This window comes from Carya illinoinensis, chromosome 3, assembly GCF_018687715.1.
Source record: "Carya illinoinensis cultivar Pawnee chromosome 3, C.illinoinensisPawnee_v1, whole genome shotgun sequence".
Classification (NCBI taxonomy): domain Eukaryota; kingdom Viridiplantae; phylum Streptophyta; class Magnoliopsida; order Fagales; family Juglandaceae; genus Carya; species Carya illinoinensis.
In genome coordinates this window covers 50126956-50147216 of record NC_056754.1, presented here as the reverse complement: position 1 = coordinate 50147216, position 20261 = coordinate 50126956, and the positions used below count along the sequence as shown (strand labels likewise).

Below are 20261 nucleotides of genomic sequence, written 5' to 3'. Positions count from 1 at the left end.
TCCTTTTTGTTGCTTAAAAAAAACCAAAAGTAGGAGGTGACATGGCCATACTGGCACCCCTATTCAGAGTCGGCGTTTTAGAGTTAAAAATTTAATAAAATATTAATCTTTAATATTATTATTATTATAAAATTTAATAAAATTAAATTATTTATTATATTTTACATAAAAATTTTAAAAATTTATAACGATAAGGTGAGATTATTTCTGTATTCAAACTAATTTCAAACCACTTAAGAGAGTAGCCCAAGGACGATCGAGCCACTGCTTTTGGCAGACCCTTGCATCATCTCATAGGATGCTGCTACACCCACCGAGCGAAGCCACCGAACGAACGTCCAATTAAAAATACATCCTTAACCATTAAGTGAAGGGGGGGAAGAAAAAACAATCGGTGTGACGGTGGGTTTTGTTAGTTGCAATATCATTTCCCTATTTCATAAGAGCCAACAAATCCACATCCCAGAACAGTGACAGATGATTATTTGAAAAACATTCAATTTTGTCCTGATTGGCATGTTTAGTACAGACGCAGCCTGCGAAATCCATGTCAGACTCTGCAAGGTTCTTTGAAATCTGAACTTATGTCTGAACTCTGCATTCTTTATGGAAGATCATTTGCTGGAGTTCAAGCTACCTATGTTTATTTCGGAGACAATGAAACACAGAATTTGAAGTAAATAGACAAAAGCTTCAGAAACTAAGTTGCTTCAGTCAAAATTTATAAACCATTTGCTCAGTATATCCAACATCTTTGAGTAAGCCAGTGAGCTGCAATGATGAAAATAAGAAGGAAAGTCAAGTTAGAAAACATTTTAGAAATTGAAAAAGAAAGATTGATGAACAGATAATGCTCTCTCACACCTCTCCTTGGGAGCGATCTTTAGCCTTGTCACCAGATAAATGTTTCATCATTCCAGGGGGACCACATACCTGAACAAGCAGAAGAAAGTCAGTCATTCAGGGAGTTGAAAATAAAGTTGGAAAAGGTTATCCCAATCTCTACCCCAACACTCAGTAATATTCAAATAAGTGATTTGATGAACACGGACTTGTACAAACAAGGTTTGTCTGGTAACACCATGATCAGTCTCCAAGCACTACAATACCATTCCCAGTCTATCTATTTTAAGTGAATACTTTCATATATTATGGTGCTTCTATAATACTGAGATTATAGTAAATAACTTGGGAAAAAGGAGGAAAAATAGAAATCTTTGGAGGAAATAATACAAATGAATAATTCTTGTACACAAGATAAACGGCACCTCTTCACTGGGTAAAAATGTAGTGGAAGAAGTCATAGATTCAAAACTTATTCAGTATGGTGTCGCCAGTCATAAGAATTACTTTCTGATACTGATATAAACTATAGATTGAGATGGCTTGGTTTGGACTGGTCAAGCCTGTGTAGACGAATTATGAATCACTCTGAAAGGCCTCAATCTGGCTTGTAAGGAGTGGTATCGGAAAGTACTAGAACAGTCTTGACTCTAAAGCAGTCGGTGGGCATTTCAACAATGTTACCTCTCAATTTGACACGAACAAAGATCTGGTCGATGTAAGCAATAACTAGTAAGTTGAAAACTGTTTGTTCACGGTGAAACCAATCCAACTTGTACAGATTGGCTTGATTACTCAAGGGGGAATATTACCTAAGCTAACAAAAACAGTGCAAGTGTCGTAAGAAATTGATCCAACCAATTAGGTCAGCTCCATGGAGCCCTTCGAAAGCCAATTGGGGTCTACTGTATGCATTTCTCTTTTCTGCTATTACTCTTACTTCCACTTGGAAGGGCTATCCATTGCGGGTTTAACCTGATGCCATATTATGATTAGTGTTTGGGTGTTGAGAATACCCCAACACTTCTCAACATACTTTATTACTATTTATTATTTTATTATTACTTTTCACCTACTTTTTACGACTATTTAATATTTTATTATTACTTTTCACTTACTTTTTCATTACTATTCACAACATACCTCAGCACTTTTCAACACCCAAACCCAAGTGAACCATGTAAAAGTGGAGATGTTGGAGTAACAAAGTCACACTTACAAGGATTAGAGTATCGTCACTAGGACCCGGTAAGCCTTTGACAACCATATCCTTTGATATGTAACCTGAACCTCCTCTCCAATTCTTTGATGGATTATCGACAGTGTAGAACACCTGAAGTTTTTTTCATAACAAAATAAACCAAAATTCTTGAGAAAAATATGCAATTTGGACAAAACAGCTGCAGAATTTGCCTACTGTAACAACTGCACCTTCAAATTTGGGTGGCTAGTGGCAAGTATGTCGAGCTTCTGTTTAAGCAGTATGTCATCTGGGGAAACATTACCATAAATCAGTGATACCTGTAATGACGGTAAGCCATCATCAGCAAAATTCTACAAAGTTTGCATAGAGAGTACACAGTAAGATTGATCGACATTAAAATCTACAGAACCAAGTGAAATTGGCACATATGCATGTGCATGAAAACGAAATCGTAACGTCTTTAACACCATAATTGGGATAGATGCACACCGAGCACTCACACATCATACATTAAGAAAAGCACATTGATTATGGTTATACAGACAACAAGAACATAGAACTCACCTAAGTTATCTTATAAAAAAATAAAAGACAAGAAGAAGATAGGAATCACCTGAGTTTTGTCATCAGGATTTTTCAGTATAGCCTCAATAACCTGAAGCATTGGAGTTATGCCTGTGCCACCGGCAATCTGAATGAAGAAAATACAATAAGCTTCAGATAAAGACGACCACACATAATAGTTAACTTTCAACAACATTCAAAATAAACATCTCGTACCATGCCAATGTGTTTCTTCATATTGGGTGAATATCTTAGCTTCTCAATGGGCCTGCAAGAAATGAAAGCTCTTCATGAAGATAATATGCGGCATATCATCTGCTAATACTTGTGGACATGACTAATCTGCCTTACCCTTTGACTTCAACTACATCACCAGGTTTTAAGCTTGCAAAATGCTGACTCATTTTTCCTTCGGGATACACCTGAAAGAAAATGATAAAAGCAGTTCATACAAAGGGTATTACTTGTGCAAACCAGCGTGTTTTCAGACCGTAAGCATTTAGAGAAAGGAGACAAATATTTGCAGATTAGCAAGTTACTTGGATTGTAAGGTGTCATCGTTACTATCGAAATACCTGGGTCTTCCGCTGGGAGCAACTTTCAAGGCTAGAACCATATGGGATGGGGTGGTGGAGAAGATAGAAAAAATGTTGGCTGGTTGGAAATGGATGTATTTATTGAAAGTGGGTCGTCTTACTCTTATTACGAGCACCCTCACTAACCTCCCAACATATTTTCTATCTCTGTTTCCCCTTCTAGCAGGGGTGGTCCCCTTCTAGCAGGGGTGGGAAACAGGATTGGGAAAACTTTTCGGGCGTTCTTATTGTTGTGGTGTTGGGCGGGTTTTTGGGGGGGGGGGGGGGGGGAGATGGGGGAGGAGAAGAAATTTCATTTGGTTAGATGGAAGATGGTTTGTGCTCCAGATGTGCAAGGGGGATTGGGAGTGTGTGACCTAAGAACTTTTAATAAAGCTCAGTTGGGGAAATGGTTATGGAGATATCACTCGGAAGGGGGTGCATTGTGGAAAGAAATTATAGACGCTAGATATGGAGTTGCTTGGGGTGGTGGTCCTCCAATGAAGTAAGATGGGGATATGGGGTGGGTTCATGGAAGTGTATAAGAAGGGGGTGGCCTTGTTTGGAAAGACATGTTCGATTTGTAGCTGGAGAAGGCAATTGAATCAATTTTTGGCAGGATGTGTGGTGTGGAGATAATGCACCGGAAAGAACTTTTTCGACTCTTTATCGTATTGCTACTAATAGGGAGGTTTCAGTGGCAAATATGCGTTTAATCTCGACTGGGACTCATCAGTGGAATATTCTTTTTAACAGGGATTTTCACGACTGGGAATTATCTAGTGTATCAGATTTTCTCAGCTTATTGTATTCCATGGGGATTCTTGGGGCACAGTGTGATCGTTTGAAGTGGAGGTCTAATAATCACAAGATATTTACTATAAAGGCTTATTACAAAATATTGATAACACAAGATCATCCTCTATTTCCTTGGAAGAGCATCTGGAGGTCTAGTGTGCCTTCTAAAGTAGCCTTCTTTGTGTGGAGTGCCGCCATTGGAAAGATCTTGACTACGAATAATCTGAGGAAGATGAGGTTTGTGGTGATGGATTGGTGTTATATGTGTAAAAAGAATGGAGAATTTGTGGATCATCTCCTACTTCACTGTGAGGTTACCAGGGGGTTGTGGAATGAGATTTTTCGAAGGATTGATGTTGCTTGGGTTATGCCCTCGAGGGTGGTGGATTTGTTGGGTTGCTGGAGGAAGTTGCAAGGCTGCCATCAAGTGGCAGCAGTATGGAAGATGATCCTGCTGTGTATCATCTGTTGTATCTGGTTGGAAAGAAATGCGCACTGCTTTGAAGATAAGGAACGCACTATGACAGAGTTGAAAAAAATTTTTCTCCACACTTTACTGCTTTGGTTTTCTACTACAGTATTAAACGGGGACAATGTTCATGATTTCTTGTCTTTAATTAGTTGCTTATAGAATGTACTTAGGTGTTCTTATGTATACTTCTTGTGTACGCGGGTTATGCCTATTTCATTCTAATCAATAATATTTCTCTTTCACTCATCAAAAAAACAAAAAAAAAAAAAAAAAAGAGAGAAAGGAGAGAGAGAATTAAGTAATCCAATACCTTGATTAATAAGTCAAAATATCCCTTAGAATCTGGATCCGATATAGGAGTATACCTGAAAGCACACAACAACGTGGAAAGTACTGATCACCATCTGATAGCTTCATTTTAACACTATATGTGTGCCTCTTTCCTAGTTGCCTCTTGACCAAAAATAAAAAACACCTACTATCTCAAATTATGGTTGTCATAAAATCTAAATGCATCCAAGTTCAACAAGTAATATTAAATTAATTTACACTGTCAAACAAATCCAGACTATCTGGACATCCATTATACAGAAACAATGAGGTTTTGTGACATAACCAAGTAAAACAGAAAAAAAAGGAGATACAAGAAGAATTGACAGAGAACTTGTGACAAACTTTCCCTAGAAAAGCATCTATCTGACCACAGGCAACTTTGGCCAATTCTTTCTGCAACTTCGAAACAACAGCATGCAACAATTTTTTTTTTATTGGCACTAGGTGTCCGGGAACAGCGTTCCGACTAATTCCAGGGGTGCATAGACCCTTGGCAAGGAGTTTTCTGCAAGTACACCTCGGGTAAATCAAGGGAAAAATCCCTCAGTCCAATGGCCCCTAGAGATTGTCTGCACTCAAGGGGATTTGAACCTTAGACCTGGGGAGAGCATAACCCCAAGCCCAAGGCCTTTACCACTTGAGCCAACCCCTAGGGATTAAAACAACAGCATGCAACATAGATTCTTTTTCCACCGCCCTAAGGATTGTAGTATCAATTCATATTTCATTTCCTTAAAGCCCACTATTTCAAGATACAACTACATCTATGAAGTTTAGAATTCTCAAGCAAATGAAAAATCAGAAGACACTGACAACAGGATACCAGAAAAACCGTTTCAGGGATTGAAGGTAAGTGTCTGAGGCTGAAGAGAATTCTGATTTTCTTAACACAAACGGTATATATAAATCAACAATGGTTTGAAGTCAGGCACCCCTAAATGAACGAGAGGATGGGCACAGCAAGGATAGAAAAGAATATCTAAGATCGACTTCAAGTGCTACCTTTTGATTTGGCATAATAAGTGGCAGACCCTTATAAGAAATATTTGCTAATATTTCATAGATAATAAAGTTATCCATGATGTAAGCAACATCAATGATTAAATAATGATCACAACAAAAACTGTAGAGCTGAGTGCTTTAAACAACACTTTTTTAAAATTTAGCTTTAAACGATACAGCCACTACTAAAGCATATAGTCTGCGCTAACTCACCTTTTGTTCTCTGGTTTAGAAGTTATGAAACATTTGTTGTCAGTTTCATAACCTGAATGCTTTTATTTGGAAATTTATGTGTCTTGTTCATCTCACGGAACAGTTCTCCCCATCTCTCAGTAACACACTCATGGGTGTAAGGGAGGATGACATGGGTGTTCTGTTGATAAGGTGATAAAAAGCTATTTAAGTATTCATAAAAAAATTTAAAAAAGAAAAAAGAAAAAAAAAAGAAAGAAAGAAAACAAGCTATAGAAAGAAAGAAAAGAAGCTATTTCAGTGATTATCTTAGTATTACGGGTCATGGGCAAACAGGTTCATGGAATAGGTTGCATACATAGGTCCAGTAGATTGTCAGGATTGGACAGGGAAATTGGGTTTCATGGTTTTACTTTAAAAAATAATGTGTTGACATATTCTTATGATAAAACCTAGTCCCATTGAGTTGTAAATGTGTTTTTTTATACGTAAAATAAAATTTTATTGAGTCAAGTAAATAGGTATTGCTCAAGTACACAGGAAGAATACGAAAGAGAACATCTAGTTAGAAGTTTGTAAATATGTTGGGTAAAATCTAGGTTGAGATTGGAGCAAAAATCGCAAAAATAGAAAGTTTGTTAGATTTGGTGATATCAACCCAATCAAAGTAAAACGGTTATATCTTTTGATCCCATCATTGGAGGCGATCTTGGTGGTGTTGGAAAGCTAATTGAAGGTGAAGATCTTCAAATTCCAATGTTTACCAAGTCAACAAGGCTCATCATTAAATTCACTAGACCTCACATAAGATGTTCAGCAAACATGACAGAATTTGATTTAAATCATGCTTCTGCATTCTGGATTTGACCTACTCAGTGGCGGAGTCAGGAATTTACTCTTTTTTTTTTTTGGGGGGGGGGGGGGGGGGGGGAACAAAACTAGAACAATATACATAAAATATTTTTTGTTCTACTTTTATACAATTTTTTTATGATATATAATAATCTGATAGGAAGATTTACAATAAAAATAAAATATGTTTAATACAACTTATGTATTACAAAAAAAGTATTTGATATGTCAAGAACAATATATCATTGAGATAATGTAAAGACATTTATACAAATATATTAAACAAAAGAAATATAAAATGTCTACAATTGTAACTTGAGTTCTTTTAAACAAAAAAATCATAAAGTATTGAATCTAAATCAAAATTCTTAACTATTTCTCTTTTAATAAAGACAATGAAAAGAGGTTAGAAATACTACTGGTTATAGTTAGAATTTTTTTTTTAAAATTTGATTTATAATAAAAATATGTATTTTATTTTATATGAGATGTGTTTTATTTATTTCATTTTTATATCAAATTAAATTTTATGGAGGGGCCAAAATAATTTTTAGAGGAGGGGCCAATACATGATAAATTAATATTATTTTATTAAATAAAAAAAATTAAGATATATATATATTTTCACAATTTCCCCCCCCCCCCCCCAAACACCAAAAAAAAAAAAAAAGCCACTAGACCTACTCTTAATCCACTTGGGTATATTTTCAGAGATCTAATATTTATTTTCCTGTAAGAGAAACCCATTGTGAGCTACTGAGCCTAAAAGCTACACAGTTTTCTCTGCTACATATAAACCATCACCCTGTTGATCTTTTCTATTCTTGGGTTGTTGCTAGTGAGTCCATTGGTGTGCTACTGGAATTCCATTGGAGCGGACAAGGTTCATACATGGGGAAAGCTATAGAAGAGGCCTGAGTTCTGGAGTTGCCGTTATTGTAGAAAGTGGGTCACTTGTGGGATTCTAAGTCATATTTACATTTGAAAAAGGTTTTATGAATATCTAAATCTAGTTATAATCCTATACTCTTTATTTTTTTTATTTTTTTTATTTTTATTGTCACTGGATGTCCAGGAACAACGTCCCAATTAATCCCGAGGGTGCAAGGCCCTTGGCAAGGAGTTTCACGTAGGTGCACCTCAGGTAATTCAAGGAGAAAATCCCAAAGTCCAATGCCCCTAGAGATTGTTTGCACCTAAGGGGATTTGAACCTTAGAGTAAGGTGGAGCATACCCCCAAGCCCAAGGCCTTTACCACTTGAGCCAACCCCTAGGGGTTTGATCATAGATACTTCTATAATGAACTTAAAGGTGCTGGCTGAGCACCCGGAATGGCTTTTTCTTTTGAAGAGTTCTTCAAAAGTTTTCCCTCCATGACCAAAATCTTGTGCTCACTGTTTTATTACTTTTTAGATTTTGGTTTGATATTTGTGATTGCCTATATATAAATATATTTGTCTGATTTGCTGATTTATGAATTTCTGCTGTGTGTGATTTTTTGCATGCCTTTATCTTGGTGTAACGTAAGGAGTATTATGTTTATTATGAGGAGAAGATTAACATGGGGTCATGATGCTATCATTGCTATGTAAAAATAATTTAAGGACATAATATAGGCCGATGTCAGAGGAGTCTTAGTTTTAAAATTTACAGTGCAGTTAAGTAGATTTTAACGTAATGATAGGTTTATGTATAGGTGTTATTGATGTGACAGTGATTAATTGCGTAAATTTCAAGGTAAGTAACCATGATCACACGCCTTATCACTATTTTATATAAGAAAACATGATCACGGCCTTTTGCTAAGATAACAATCTTTTTGTACAACAAAGCGACCATCTTTTTCTAATTTATATGATATCTACATGTTTTGATCTATTGCTTTGTTGCATGGCCCATTCTTTGGTATCCTGTGTTCCATGCACCAATGTTAAATATCTATGAAGACAATGTATGCAATGGATTTTTACGAATGCTTCTGCATGTGATGTAATGGCTATTTTATTATAAGAATAAAAAAAATTGGCTATCTTTTTCACCCCCGGGACTAGTTGGGATGTTGTTCTTGGACACCCGGTGCCAATAAAAAATAAGAATAAAAAAATTGACAAAAAGCGGGTAGAAGTGATATTATGGCTATCTATACTACGTCATGCACGAATGAAGTGCAAGGACATGATAAGATATGATACGAAATGATAAGACAAGAAAGCACAATCGTGCTTGAATGTATGAAAAATAATGGCCTATGTATGATAAATATGATGGTACCATAAGATAAGGGTAGATTGCAATGCTAGAATAGGCATTGCAACCTGTCCTTCTGTATGGATTCCTAACACAAGGCCAAAGGCAGAAGAAAGATTGTAAGGATCGCTAACCCTAACTCACGGGGTCAGTAGTGGGTATCAGCCAACAAGGAAAGTGGAACTAAGTGCCTATTTGGTTTTGAGTTTGGAAGTTTAAAAAGTACTTTTAACAGTCTAAAAGCTTCTTCTATTTTTTTTTTTTTTAAAACAAAAATGGTATCTTCAGTAAATTTACAAAAAGTGCTCTAAGCATTTAAGAAAAAGCAGAAAATTCAGTTTTTTAGAAAGCACCAAAGCGAAGCTTTTGTTGAAAAGCTCCTGCAGAAAACGCAAAAAGCCACCGTAACTAAGTTGGTGTATATTTACCAATTAGTAAACAATTTTTCGGTGCTAAGCTTTTTAACAAAACTCTACAATTAAAAATTCTACAATAAAAATCTCTCTTGCCTATAGCAATCCTAAACAGTCACCAAGTGCATATGCATGTGTCATTTAGATAAAGTTCAGATCAGGTTTCTTATCAGTAAATAAGAGTGGAAGGCTTACGGGCGTATGACATATTTAGGCTGTCCTTCAGCATCCTGTCCTATTGGAGCCCTACAGTGACAAGAATGCATCAAGACATTGGATTCAGGGGCAGATTTCTTCCAGCTCCAACATTTTTACAGTTAAGTTCTCTCATCACAAATAATAGAACATACCTAGTAAGGAGGCATGAAGCAACATCTAGACCCAACTTAGCAGCAGGATCAAATGAAAACCTATCATTTTCAAGATAAAAAATAAGTTACACTGAACAGATGGCATTCCAATGACTTTTTTCTTTTTTCTGTTTATCACATTAAAGAAACTACTCGATTTCTACAAACAATCTTCTTGGTGTGATTTTACAAAATCCTCCATTTAGATGTTTTAATAACAAAATATATTTGACTTCCTCCAACAAATATTTGCCAAATAATTCCTTCTTTGACTCTCTCCATTCATTTTTCTATTCTTTGTTTCAAATTTTCCTTCATTTTTGAAAAAAAAAAAAACACCACGTTTTGCTACATTAACCCTAACTGATTTAGTAATTTCACTTTGAAATTCATATTTCACCTATCAAGGTGATTCCCCAGTAGCTGATCTTCAATAAAACTGGGAAAAAAAATATTGAGGCTAGATCATTATACCTGAATAGTTGGGTATTGTGGCTGACCCTTGCAGTGTCTTGCAACTTAAATTTAATCCATTTATCTGGATTGAGAGCTGAAAATGAGGAAAAATATCAATTGAGCTTATAGATACAACATACTAAAGGATTTAAATCATGTATCAGGCACTTTAGGGAAAATATGTACTGGTATGATGTCGTTTGACGTTTCTAAAAGCTTAATCAGTTTGGTGAAATCAGAGAAACCTTCCAAAATTAATTATTAGAATAATGTTACTTGGCCATCTGAAACTTACCAATCAGATGGCCCCTCTGGAACTAGGGTTCCAGTCTTCCTCTTCTTGTATTTCAGATGCCCTTTTATTTGAATATGTTTTTTCTAATAAAGCCCGTGTGGTGCCACGTCAAGAGGGCCATCTGAGTGGTAAGCTTGAGATGGCCTAGTAGCTATACTCTAATTCTTAATGTTGAGAAATTTCAAGTCGGCCTTCTTTCTACAACTTGGTTACAACTTGCTTAGTTGGCCAAAAGACTCACCAGCTTTTGATTCTGAATCTTCATTGATTTGATCTAGATGAACCTGTAAATAAAAGGCATAGCAATTACAGCGGACTAGCATACATGGGTCATTTATGGTATTCAGAAATCTAAAAATTACATGTTGAATCCTCATTATGAGCATGAGGAAAAAAAACAAAAAAAAAACCCTTAAACTTCATGAGAACCCTTAAAATATCCAGATAAAACCGGCTCGTATAAAGATTAGTAGTAAACTACATTCAGAGACATAAAGATATCACATTATGATAAATCTATTAGGGAACTCAAATTGATACCTGTGATTTGCACCATAGAAATTTCAAGGATATAAAGCCCATTACAGATATGTGGAGGCCGAGGCCACAAGTTCAATCCCATGTTGATGGAAGAGTTGGGCATGCATTTGAAGATCATGGCATGAAAAATTACCAATCCTCAGAAAATCTTGTAAATCTTGTTTGGTATTTAACCAAAATAGAAGTTGTATGCTAGATTTTTTTTCCCTTTCTTTCAAATAAGGATAAACTCTTATCAAATTTCAAAGCAGTGCCCAATCACTTCCAAACTATACAAAATCTAAAATAAGGACCATGTTAGGAAGAATCCTATTTGACGACCATATTTTACAACCATCAACAAAACCAGGTTTCCAGGTTTTTATTTTTTATTTATTTTTTATTTTTATTTTTATTTTAAAAAGAAATGAAATTGACCTTTCATCTTAATAGAGAAAAATGCTAACTATACTTAAATCTTACTTTCTCCACGTGTTAACTATTAATACGTTGAAAATTATGCAATTTGAAATTCAAAATTTCAATTTAACAAAAAAACTGACAAAATGGATCTTGTACATAAAATTGTAAGTAGCATTACTCTAAAAAAACCAGGAATTTGAAAAAAGAAAAAGAAAAAGAAAATGCTTTTCTTACTGGTGGTCAAATGGAGTGCTAAGTATCATTTTCCCTAAAATATAACCAACCAATAAATTGGAACATATGCTATTCGCATAAACTTAAACAGGTCCATCGTTCCAAATATCTGAAATCCAAATATCCCAGAAAAATCGTCGCTAATGGTTCCAAGTTAAAAAACATCCAAATAATGGGGCAATGAATTTTTTAATAAAAAAACACAACTGGTTTTACCTCACCATTCACACACACGCACACATTATCAGCAACTGAGCATTACATTTCACGACATAATAAATGTAGCCAGAAACATAGTCAACATCAACCAAGATCAATTAGAAGAAAATCCACATGGAATTATCAAGAGATTTTACCAAATTCGACGAGGGAAAGAAGTAGTAGTAGTAGGAGATTCCACCGGAAACTGCTGCGATTGCTCCGAAGGGAATCCGAAAGGCAGTGGAGCTGTACTTGTTTTGGCCTGGAAATACATTGTTCAAAGCGATCGGAGAGGCCCTAGCGAGCCTCTTGAAGAAAGTAGCCATTGTCGAAGGAGAAATAACTAATCAGCAAAAGAACGACGCTCAAAGTCGGAGGGTTTTACCGTTATGGTCTGTGACTACGGTGTTGGTGCCTTTCTTCATCAGGAAAGCAAGAGGAAATAGAGAATGCGGTATAACTTATTTTAAGTGGTGTGGACTCTATTGGGACCGATTGTACGGCCTCATATATCGGAGGAGGGAAATGCTGCTACGTGTGTTTGGAGTTCGGGCCTGAGTAGGCCTCAAGATGCGAGTAGTGATACACATCAGCCACTATTTAATTTCACACCACACACTTCTAGCTTTTTCATAGAGTGTAGGGGTACTTTTCATAGGATGTAGAGATACTTTTTATAGGATATAGAGGTACTTTTCATAGAGTGTGTGGTGTGTAATTGTGAATAGTGACAGATGAGAATAATTATTCCTCAAGATGCACGGAAGGGCTTAAGCATGACAAAGTTAAGAGTTGTTCTACGGAGATGCCATGGTTGCACACTTTGCACTCACTACGTGGCAGCACTATATATACATATATATATATATATATATATACTAGTAAAGCAGCACGTGCGATGCACGTGTGCCCAGTCGATATTTTTCTTAAGCGTAACAATTTAAAAAATTTTCAATTTAGCCATAAATAGACAGAATTTTATCTATATTTTAACAACTTTTTTCCTCTTCATAATAAACATTATATACATTGTTTGCAAAATATTCATTGCTATAATACAGCACTCTAATAAACATAACTACAACTATACACGAGTACCCTGTCTTTTTTAGACAATGTGTCATCAAAATTGTTAAAATATCAGTGATTGGACCCCTGTCGATATAAACTTTTTAAATATTTAAATATAATTAAAATATCTTTTAACTTTAAGTTCTTTATCTAATGATATTATTTAATCGTTACAATTTTTAAAACTTTTAAAATAAAACATAAAAAAATGGAATTTATTGCATAATTTATAATTTTTAACATAACAGTATTGAGAGTGATGAATAAAAGAAGCCGGACATGATTAAAGCCACTTTTTAGACAATGTGTCATCAAAATTGTTAAAATATCAGTGATTAGACCCCTGTCGATATAAACTTTCTATCCACCTTAGTATATTAAATTCAATATTTTTGTCTGTAAGACAAGCAATTAAAGGGCTCGACCACCAACACACCATGTGATTTACGCGCATTATCGGCCCCATTCACCACCTAAAAGCTGGCCCACCAAGCCCACAAAGATAAGACCCCTCTACTTGGCGATATCCCATTGACTATTGATTTTATTAAATTATTTTTTCTTCATTCGTCGATTTTCACAAAAGTCAGTGTAATTCACATGCTTGGGCCCGCATTCCTTTATTTTTAAAAAATGTATTTAAAACATGGATTTATATTTGAAAGTGCCATGTATACTGTTTGTTCAATTATCCAACTACGTCACCTGCGATTTTTTTCTTAAATATATCTTATTTTATAGTTTTATAAAATGTCCAAGATCGGACACTTTTTTTTAAAAATAAAATTAATTAATTAAAAAGTAATATAAGAAAGAAAAAAATATATAATTTAATCAATAGAAGATACTGTTTACTTAAAATACAAATATATATTTTATGATTGAGGATGAAATGTCAATGTTAGGTTGATGAGGTCAATTCTATGATGCCATACATCCCTGTCACGTTACTAAAGCAAATTTCATGTTTTAAATTTGAAAGTGCCACATATACTGTTTGTTCAATTATCCAACTACGTCACCTGCGATTTTTTTCTTAAATATATCTTATTTTATAGTTTTATAAAATGTCCAAGATCGGACACTTTTTTTTTTAAAAATAAAATTAATTAATTAAAAAGTAATATAAGAAAGAAAAAAATATATAATTTAATCAATAGAAGATACTGTTTACTTAAAATACAAATATATATTTTATGATTGAGGATGAAACGTCAATGTTAGGTTGATGGGGTCAATTCTATGATGCCATACATCCCTGTCACGTTACTAAAGCAAATTCATCGATCCCTGCACCACTGTCAGTTGAAATCAAGGACCTGCATGTCAACTTGCATGCGTGGGCCTACAAAATAAAATAAAAAAATTGAAATAAATTCTTATCACTAAACATGTGCTTATCTCATCAGGCAGGATGTGTTATAGCACCAAGCACCAAAGCCACCTCTGTGGACAAGGACAAAACAGTTAGTGAAGAGTGGGGTCATCTCCATGACTTTCCTCTCACTTTTATTTTATTTTATGTTTTTTTTTTCTTTAGTTCCCAGTCGTCCTCACGAAGCCGCTGGATTTGCTGGTCTTTCACGCTGGAAACAGCATGGATGAGATGGAGGGTATCAGCAAACCGTCGTGACCCACTCGTACGATACGTAGAGAGGGGATGCTTTGCCTGGGCTCAGAAGACAGAAACGGAGATTCCCTTCCAGTCGGCAACGATCTGGTGCATCGTGGTTACGTCGTGCGAGTACATGGTCTCATAGAGGGCGAGAACCACCCTTTGATTACTGAAATCGGTTTCCTCCAGTTCGTCGAGTCCCTGCCAAGCATCATAAAAGATTATGTAGGAAATTTAGGAGATAATAAAGAAATTAAAATCACAGAGAGTGGAGGAATCGATTTTGGTGGAGCTGCTTCTCAGTTCTCTCGTTAGAAACCATAGAGAGAAATTAAAATCGGAGTACATGGTCTCATAGAGGGCGAGAACCACCCTTTGATTACTGAAATCTGTTTCCTCCAGTTCGTCGAGTCCTTGCCAAGCATCAGAAAAGATTATGCAGGAAATTTAGGAGATAATAAAGAAATTAAAATCACAGAGAGTGGAGGAATCGATTTTGGTGGAGCTGCTTCTCAGTTCTCTCGTTAGAAACCATCGATTTCGGCACTTCATTGCCTGTTGTTTGCAGAGGGAGTGGATCTTGAGGCTTTGGCAGAGAGCTGGGTTCGTGAGCTTCAAAGAGAGAGAGAGAGAGAGAGGTTCAGCAAGAAAAAAGTAGAAAGAAAAAAGTAAGCAAAAAGACATGGAGTTGAAATTACCACGATCTTCAAGCCAATCGGAGTGATATTTTCCTTCTTCTGCAAATAAAAATCACAGATCATCAAATTCATAAACAAAATAATAAATAAATTCAAAAACGGAGAGAGAGAGAATAGAGGATGAGTCTGAGTTTAGTGAGAGAACTTGAGAGGAATACGAAAACGAGAATGAAAGATTTGTGTGGTCTGAAATTCTTTTAAATGACACAATTTCACTAAAGACCAAAACAGAAATAAAAGCAAACTGTCCGTAATTTTGGAATAAAGTTAAGGGCAAAATTGGAAATAAAAATGTTAGACGAAAGTTCTGTAGCTCAAGCTATTGTCACTTATTAATATTAAGATATTTTTCCTAACCAAAACGCACGTTTTGATTGTGTTTGAAATTCAGATTCCCATTTATCCCCATTCAAATTCATCTCGCGAAGACCCTCCTCCCTCGACAGTGACTGGCGTGCACGTCCTCTGCCCAGAGCCTCCCGGCGATGCCGTCGGTCTCGTCAGCGCCACCGAGCGATACTGCTCTGTCTGCCGCGTCGCTGCACTCCCTGCTCGGTATATTTTGGGGCAATAGCGAAGCACTAAATCCTGTGAAAATAACTCCCCGGCGTCGTCCCGAACCTGCGTTGGGGTTCCTATTCCCAGGGTCACGTCGCGTCGGCGTCTCCATGTTAAACGCCAGCTTCCAAAGCGCCTACTTCTGTCGAGCACTGCAACTTGTTGCGAGTTGAATAAATGGACGAAACCAGTAGAAGGACTCGGCTACTTTGTTTCCCAACGGTTTGGTCAGCTTGGTTGGTAAATATTTTTCATTTTCCAATCAATACATTGCTGTGAGGTTGATGTGTACATCGCTTTGTGTTTCTGAGATGGGTATTGTGGGTTAGGGCATGTGGAAAAAAATTGTACCATGTGAATGTGGAAGAAACCCATCTGGTAAGCGATTATTTATTCTCCTCTGCTTTCGAACTATACTCTATTTGATGGAAGCAACCCATGTATGGAATTGTGGATTCAAATAATATTGCTGCTTTCTGCTTTCAGTATATATATCTTGTCTGTGGGCACTGTCTGGTGTGATATTTCGAACCTGCAAGTGAATGCAACATGGAGAGGATTATGCATTAATTGAACTAGTAGGGGATTACCCATTAATTGAACCAGTAGGTCCTTTTCTTTATAGCATTATATGTACATGTACTTTCATTAAAGAGTGGTAATTAGAATATGGTAAGTAAATTAATTACGTGAATCTACCCATAAATATTGAGGCTGTAAATGGGTTTAGTTTTAATGGGGTAGCTTTTATTGTATGTGGTTGGATTGAAGCTTGATTGAGGAAAAATTGCTTCTTCTTTTTTTTTTTTACCAGAAAAAAAAGGGTGGTGGGCCTCACTCACAGTGAAAGAAATTATTACAAGTATAGAAAAAGATAAAGCTAAGACAAAGCGAAGAAGAGAGGGTGGTTTACCAAAAAACTAAAAATAGTTTGATGGCTGGGGCTTCATTTTTTTGTTTGGTTGCTTTGACGACTTGAAGTTGGTTTTCATTGCATATTTAGTCAAAATTACAATTTGGTGCACCATGAACAAGGATGCTTTCATGTTTAATTGGGAATTGAAGAGGGAAGCTCATTAATAGTATTAATTTTTATTGCAGCGTGGTTTTAATGTAATGTAAAGATGTCATGCCCCCCAACTTCCAATCCTGTTGACTTTAGCCCATTTGATACTTCATTTCGAGTATGGAGCTATTTGAATTTTTAAATTTCAGAAATTACCGGATTAATTTGTGTAGAGTTATTCCATTTTGCCTTACAATGTGTACTGTTTGAGTAGATGCCAGCTTATAATCCGGATGACCCGAGGCAAGCGGCGCCATCGTCGTCAAATGTGCCAACCCCTGCAATTGACGAACAAAATGTCAGCAGTACATCACCGAGTACTGATGCACATTTGCATGATGCTGACGGTATTAGATATATGTTTGCCTTGATTATAGTCCTCAGTAATATTGTTTTCATGCTAATCCATTGATTATGTGAATAAATGTAGAGTTGTTCTTCGACTTAAATGAAGATTTGGAGGGTATCACTATTGTCGAAGATGATGAGTTGAGGGTTGAAGAGCCAAGATCAGGCATGGAGTTTGAAAGTGTGAATGAGCTGACGGCCTACTATAAGCAATATGCGAAGCAAGAGAGTTTTGGTGTACGGACACAGAGAACTAGAAAAGATGATGAGGGGAGGCCTGTTTATGTGACCGTTGGTTGCGCCCGTGGCGGAAAGTACCAACCTAATAGTAGTAATATCTCGAAGCCACGACCAATAATCAGAATAGATTGTAAAGCGAGAGTAAATGCTACGTTGAGCAAGAATGAAAAGTGGGTTTTCACAACTGTTAAAAATGTGCACAACCACATAACTGTGAGCCCCAAGAAAACCAGACTGTTGCGATCGCACAAGTTTCTAGTCGAATATAGCCAAAGGATCCTGGACCTGAATGATCAAGCCGGTATAAGAATGAACAAAAATTTTAATTCTCTTGTTGTTGATGCGGGGGGTTATGAGAATTTAACTTTTCAAGAGAAAGATTGTCGGAATTTCATTGACAAGGCAAGATATTTACAGTTGGGTAAAGGAGGTGGCGAAGCACTTAATCATTATTTCCAAAGAATGAGAGACCGGAATGATGACTTCGTTTCTAACACGGACGTGGATGATGATGGTAGGCTACGAAATGTGTTTTGGGCTGATGCTCGTAGTCGAGCAGCTTATGAATATTATGGCGACATTGTAACTTTCGATACTACGTACCTAACAAATAGGTACTGGATGTCTTTTGTCCCATTTGTTGGTGTTAATCATCATGGGCAGCCCATATTATTAGGGGCGGGATTGATTTCAACCGAGGACACACATACTTTTGTCTGGTTGTTCCAAATGTGGTTGGATTGTATGAATGGTCGGGCCCCCCACGCCATCATAACCGACCAAGATCGGGCAATGAAGAATGTTATTGCCATTGTATTCCCCGAAACTCGTCATAGATATTGTTTGTGGCATATCATGCGGAAACTTCTAGAGAAGTTAGGATCTCACGCCAAATTCTCAGCGGGGTTGAAGACTGACATTCAACTTGCAGTATATGACTCACAGACCACATCAGAATTTGAGGCAAGTTGGGGTGAACTACTTAGAAAGTATGATCTGGTTGGCAATAAATGGCTTCAGGCCTTATTCGAGGAAATGTCTTTTTGGGTTCCGGCTTATTTGAAAACTGAATTTTGGGCGGGTATGAGTACGACTCAAAGGTAGGAAAGCATGAATGCATTTTTTGACAGGTATGTCCATTTTGGAACCACGTTGAAGGAATTCATTGACCAGTTTGATAATGCCCTTAGAAAGAAGGTTGAGGTAGAGACCACTGACTTCAATTCTATGAACCAAACAATTCCCTGCGTTTCTCACTTCAACATTGAGAAACAGTTTCAAAAGTTATATACGAATGCAAAGTTCAAAGAGGTCCAAAAAGAGTTGTTGGGGCTAATGTGTTGTAATTGTTCGTTGATAAGCACACAAGGGTGCATTCTAAAATATGATGTATTGGATGAAATATCTACTGATGACCACATCAAGACAGTAAATTTTAAAGTTTACTTTAATGAAGAGGAAGTGGAGGTAAAATGCATATGTGCACTATTTGAGACTAGGGGGATTCCTTGTAGGCATGCACTTAGAGTTTTGCAGTTGAAAAAGATTAATGTGATGCCAGATGTATATGTATTGGATCGCTGGAAAAAAGACATAAAGAGGAGATACACATTACTCAGAAGTAGTTACGATGACCAGCGGGACAGATCAAATGCACGGAATTATGAGGTTGTGGTTAAACGATGTATGAAATTAGCAACCAAAATTTCCTCAGATAATGGAAAGGTCAGCGCTTTCCTGCGTGTTGTTGATGACTTTGAGAGAAAGTGTGAAGGTTCAACACCAGAGTCGACATTCGAACAAACGAAAGAAAATCCAAAAGTAGTCTTAGATACGGGTGTGAAGATCTTAAGCCCTAATGTGGTCTGAGGGAAAGGGAGACCCCAAGCAAGAGGAAGGTTCCACCCGTGGAAAAGATAGCAACGAAGAGAAAAAAACCAGTAACATTTGAGTTGAATTTTTTAACCCTTGAATGGTTAGTATTATGGAACTCATCTTATTTCTATAAATTTTTTGGAACGACTTGCAGGAAAATATTGGTAGATGAACCAAAATTGGGTGACAACCCGAGATCTCAACAGCACCAAGTGGATGATGGGGTTGGTGTTGGTACACAAGAGAGCATTCTTACACAATCAACTCCACAAGAAAATTTGCATCCGGTATGTGATTTCAATACGTGAACACCATGGTTGAGGTAATCAAGTCTTATAATTTTTATTAGTAAAAATGGTGCATTACAACTTTTTATTTTAAGATGATGAGTTATTTTCGTACAGATGTGTGACCGAGTTGATGCACACTAGTAAGTCCATGGTGATGGGAATACACATTTTTGGAAGCTCTTGGATTGGGTATATTGTAGTTTGTGTATGTTTGGATGAAAAATTTTTGGACCACTATGGATCGGGTATGGAGCTATTTTTTAGGCTTTTTGTACGTGTGCTGCATTTTTTGTACCTCTTGAAGAGACTTGGTGTATATGCTCAGGTATGGCATGTGTTGTAATTGAAATTTTTATAGGACATTGTATGATTTGGTTCTTTATTTATAGTTTTTAGTTTATATAGGCATGTGAATGTATTTTCAGTAATTAATTTTGTTAGAATTTATAATGGAAATTTATAAAAAAATCATTCAATGTTGGGTTGGCAAGATATACACATATTCAACAAGTAGCAGGTATTTTCCA

General features: G+C 36.4%; 2 protein-coding genes and 1 long non-coding RNA gene across 4 annotated transcripts; 1 reads left to right on the top strand and 2 right to left on the bottom strand.

Moving 5' to 3' along the window:
- Window positions 1-460: 460 nt before the first annotated feature.
- Window positions 461-12455, bottom strand: LOC122305115 (NADH-cytochrome b5 reductase-like protein). Its single transcript, XM_043117444.1, has 13 exons — window positions 12129-12455; window positions 10838-10880; window positions 10320-10395; window positions 9846-9905; window positions 9691-9741; window positions 4767-4821; window positions 2963-3033; window positions 2828-2879; window positions 2661-2738; window positions 2275-2364; window positions 2063-2176; window positions 865-933; window positions 461-771 (listed from the first exon to the last, which is right to left on the bottom strand). Exons 1-13 carry the CDS (start codon window positions 12297-12299, stop codon window positions 715-717), a joined length of 987 nt encoding a protein of 328 aa, XP_042973378.1. The 5' UTR covers window positions 12300-12455; the 3' UTR covers window positions 461-714.
- Window positions 12456-14287: 1832 nt separating this feature from the next.
- Window positions 14288-15508, bottom strand: LOC122305750. 2 transcript variants are annotated; one of them, XR_006241225.1, is made up of 3 exons: window positions 15358-15508; window positions 15006-15271; window positions 14288-14860 (listed from the first exon to the last, which is right to left on the bottom strand). It is a non-coding gene; the product is annotated as an uncharacterized LOC122305750 (long non-coding RNA). The 2 variants fall into 2 exon arrangements; XR_006241224.1 differs by having other exon boundaries at window positions 14288-15271.
- Window positions 15509-17039: 1531 nt separating this feature from the next.
- LOC122304923 (protein FAR1-RELATED SEQUENCE 5-like) lies at window positions 17040-18673 on the top strand. The gene is made up of 3 exons (XM_043117184.1): window positions 17040-17099; window positions 17196-17328; window positions 17412-18673. Exons 1-3 carry the CDS (start codon window positions 17040-17042, stop codon window positions 18671-18673), a joined length of 1455 nt encoding a protein of 484 aa, XP_042973118.1.
- The last annotated feature ends 1588 nt before the right edge of the window (window positions 18674-20261 follow it).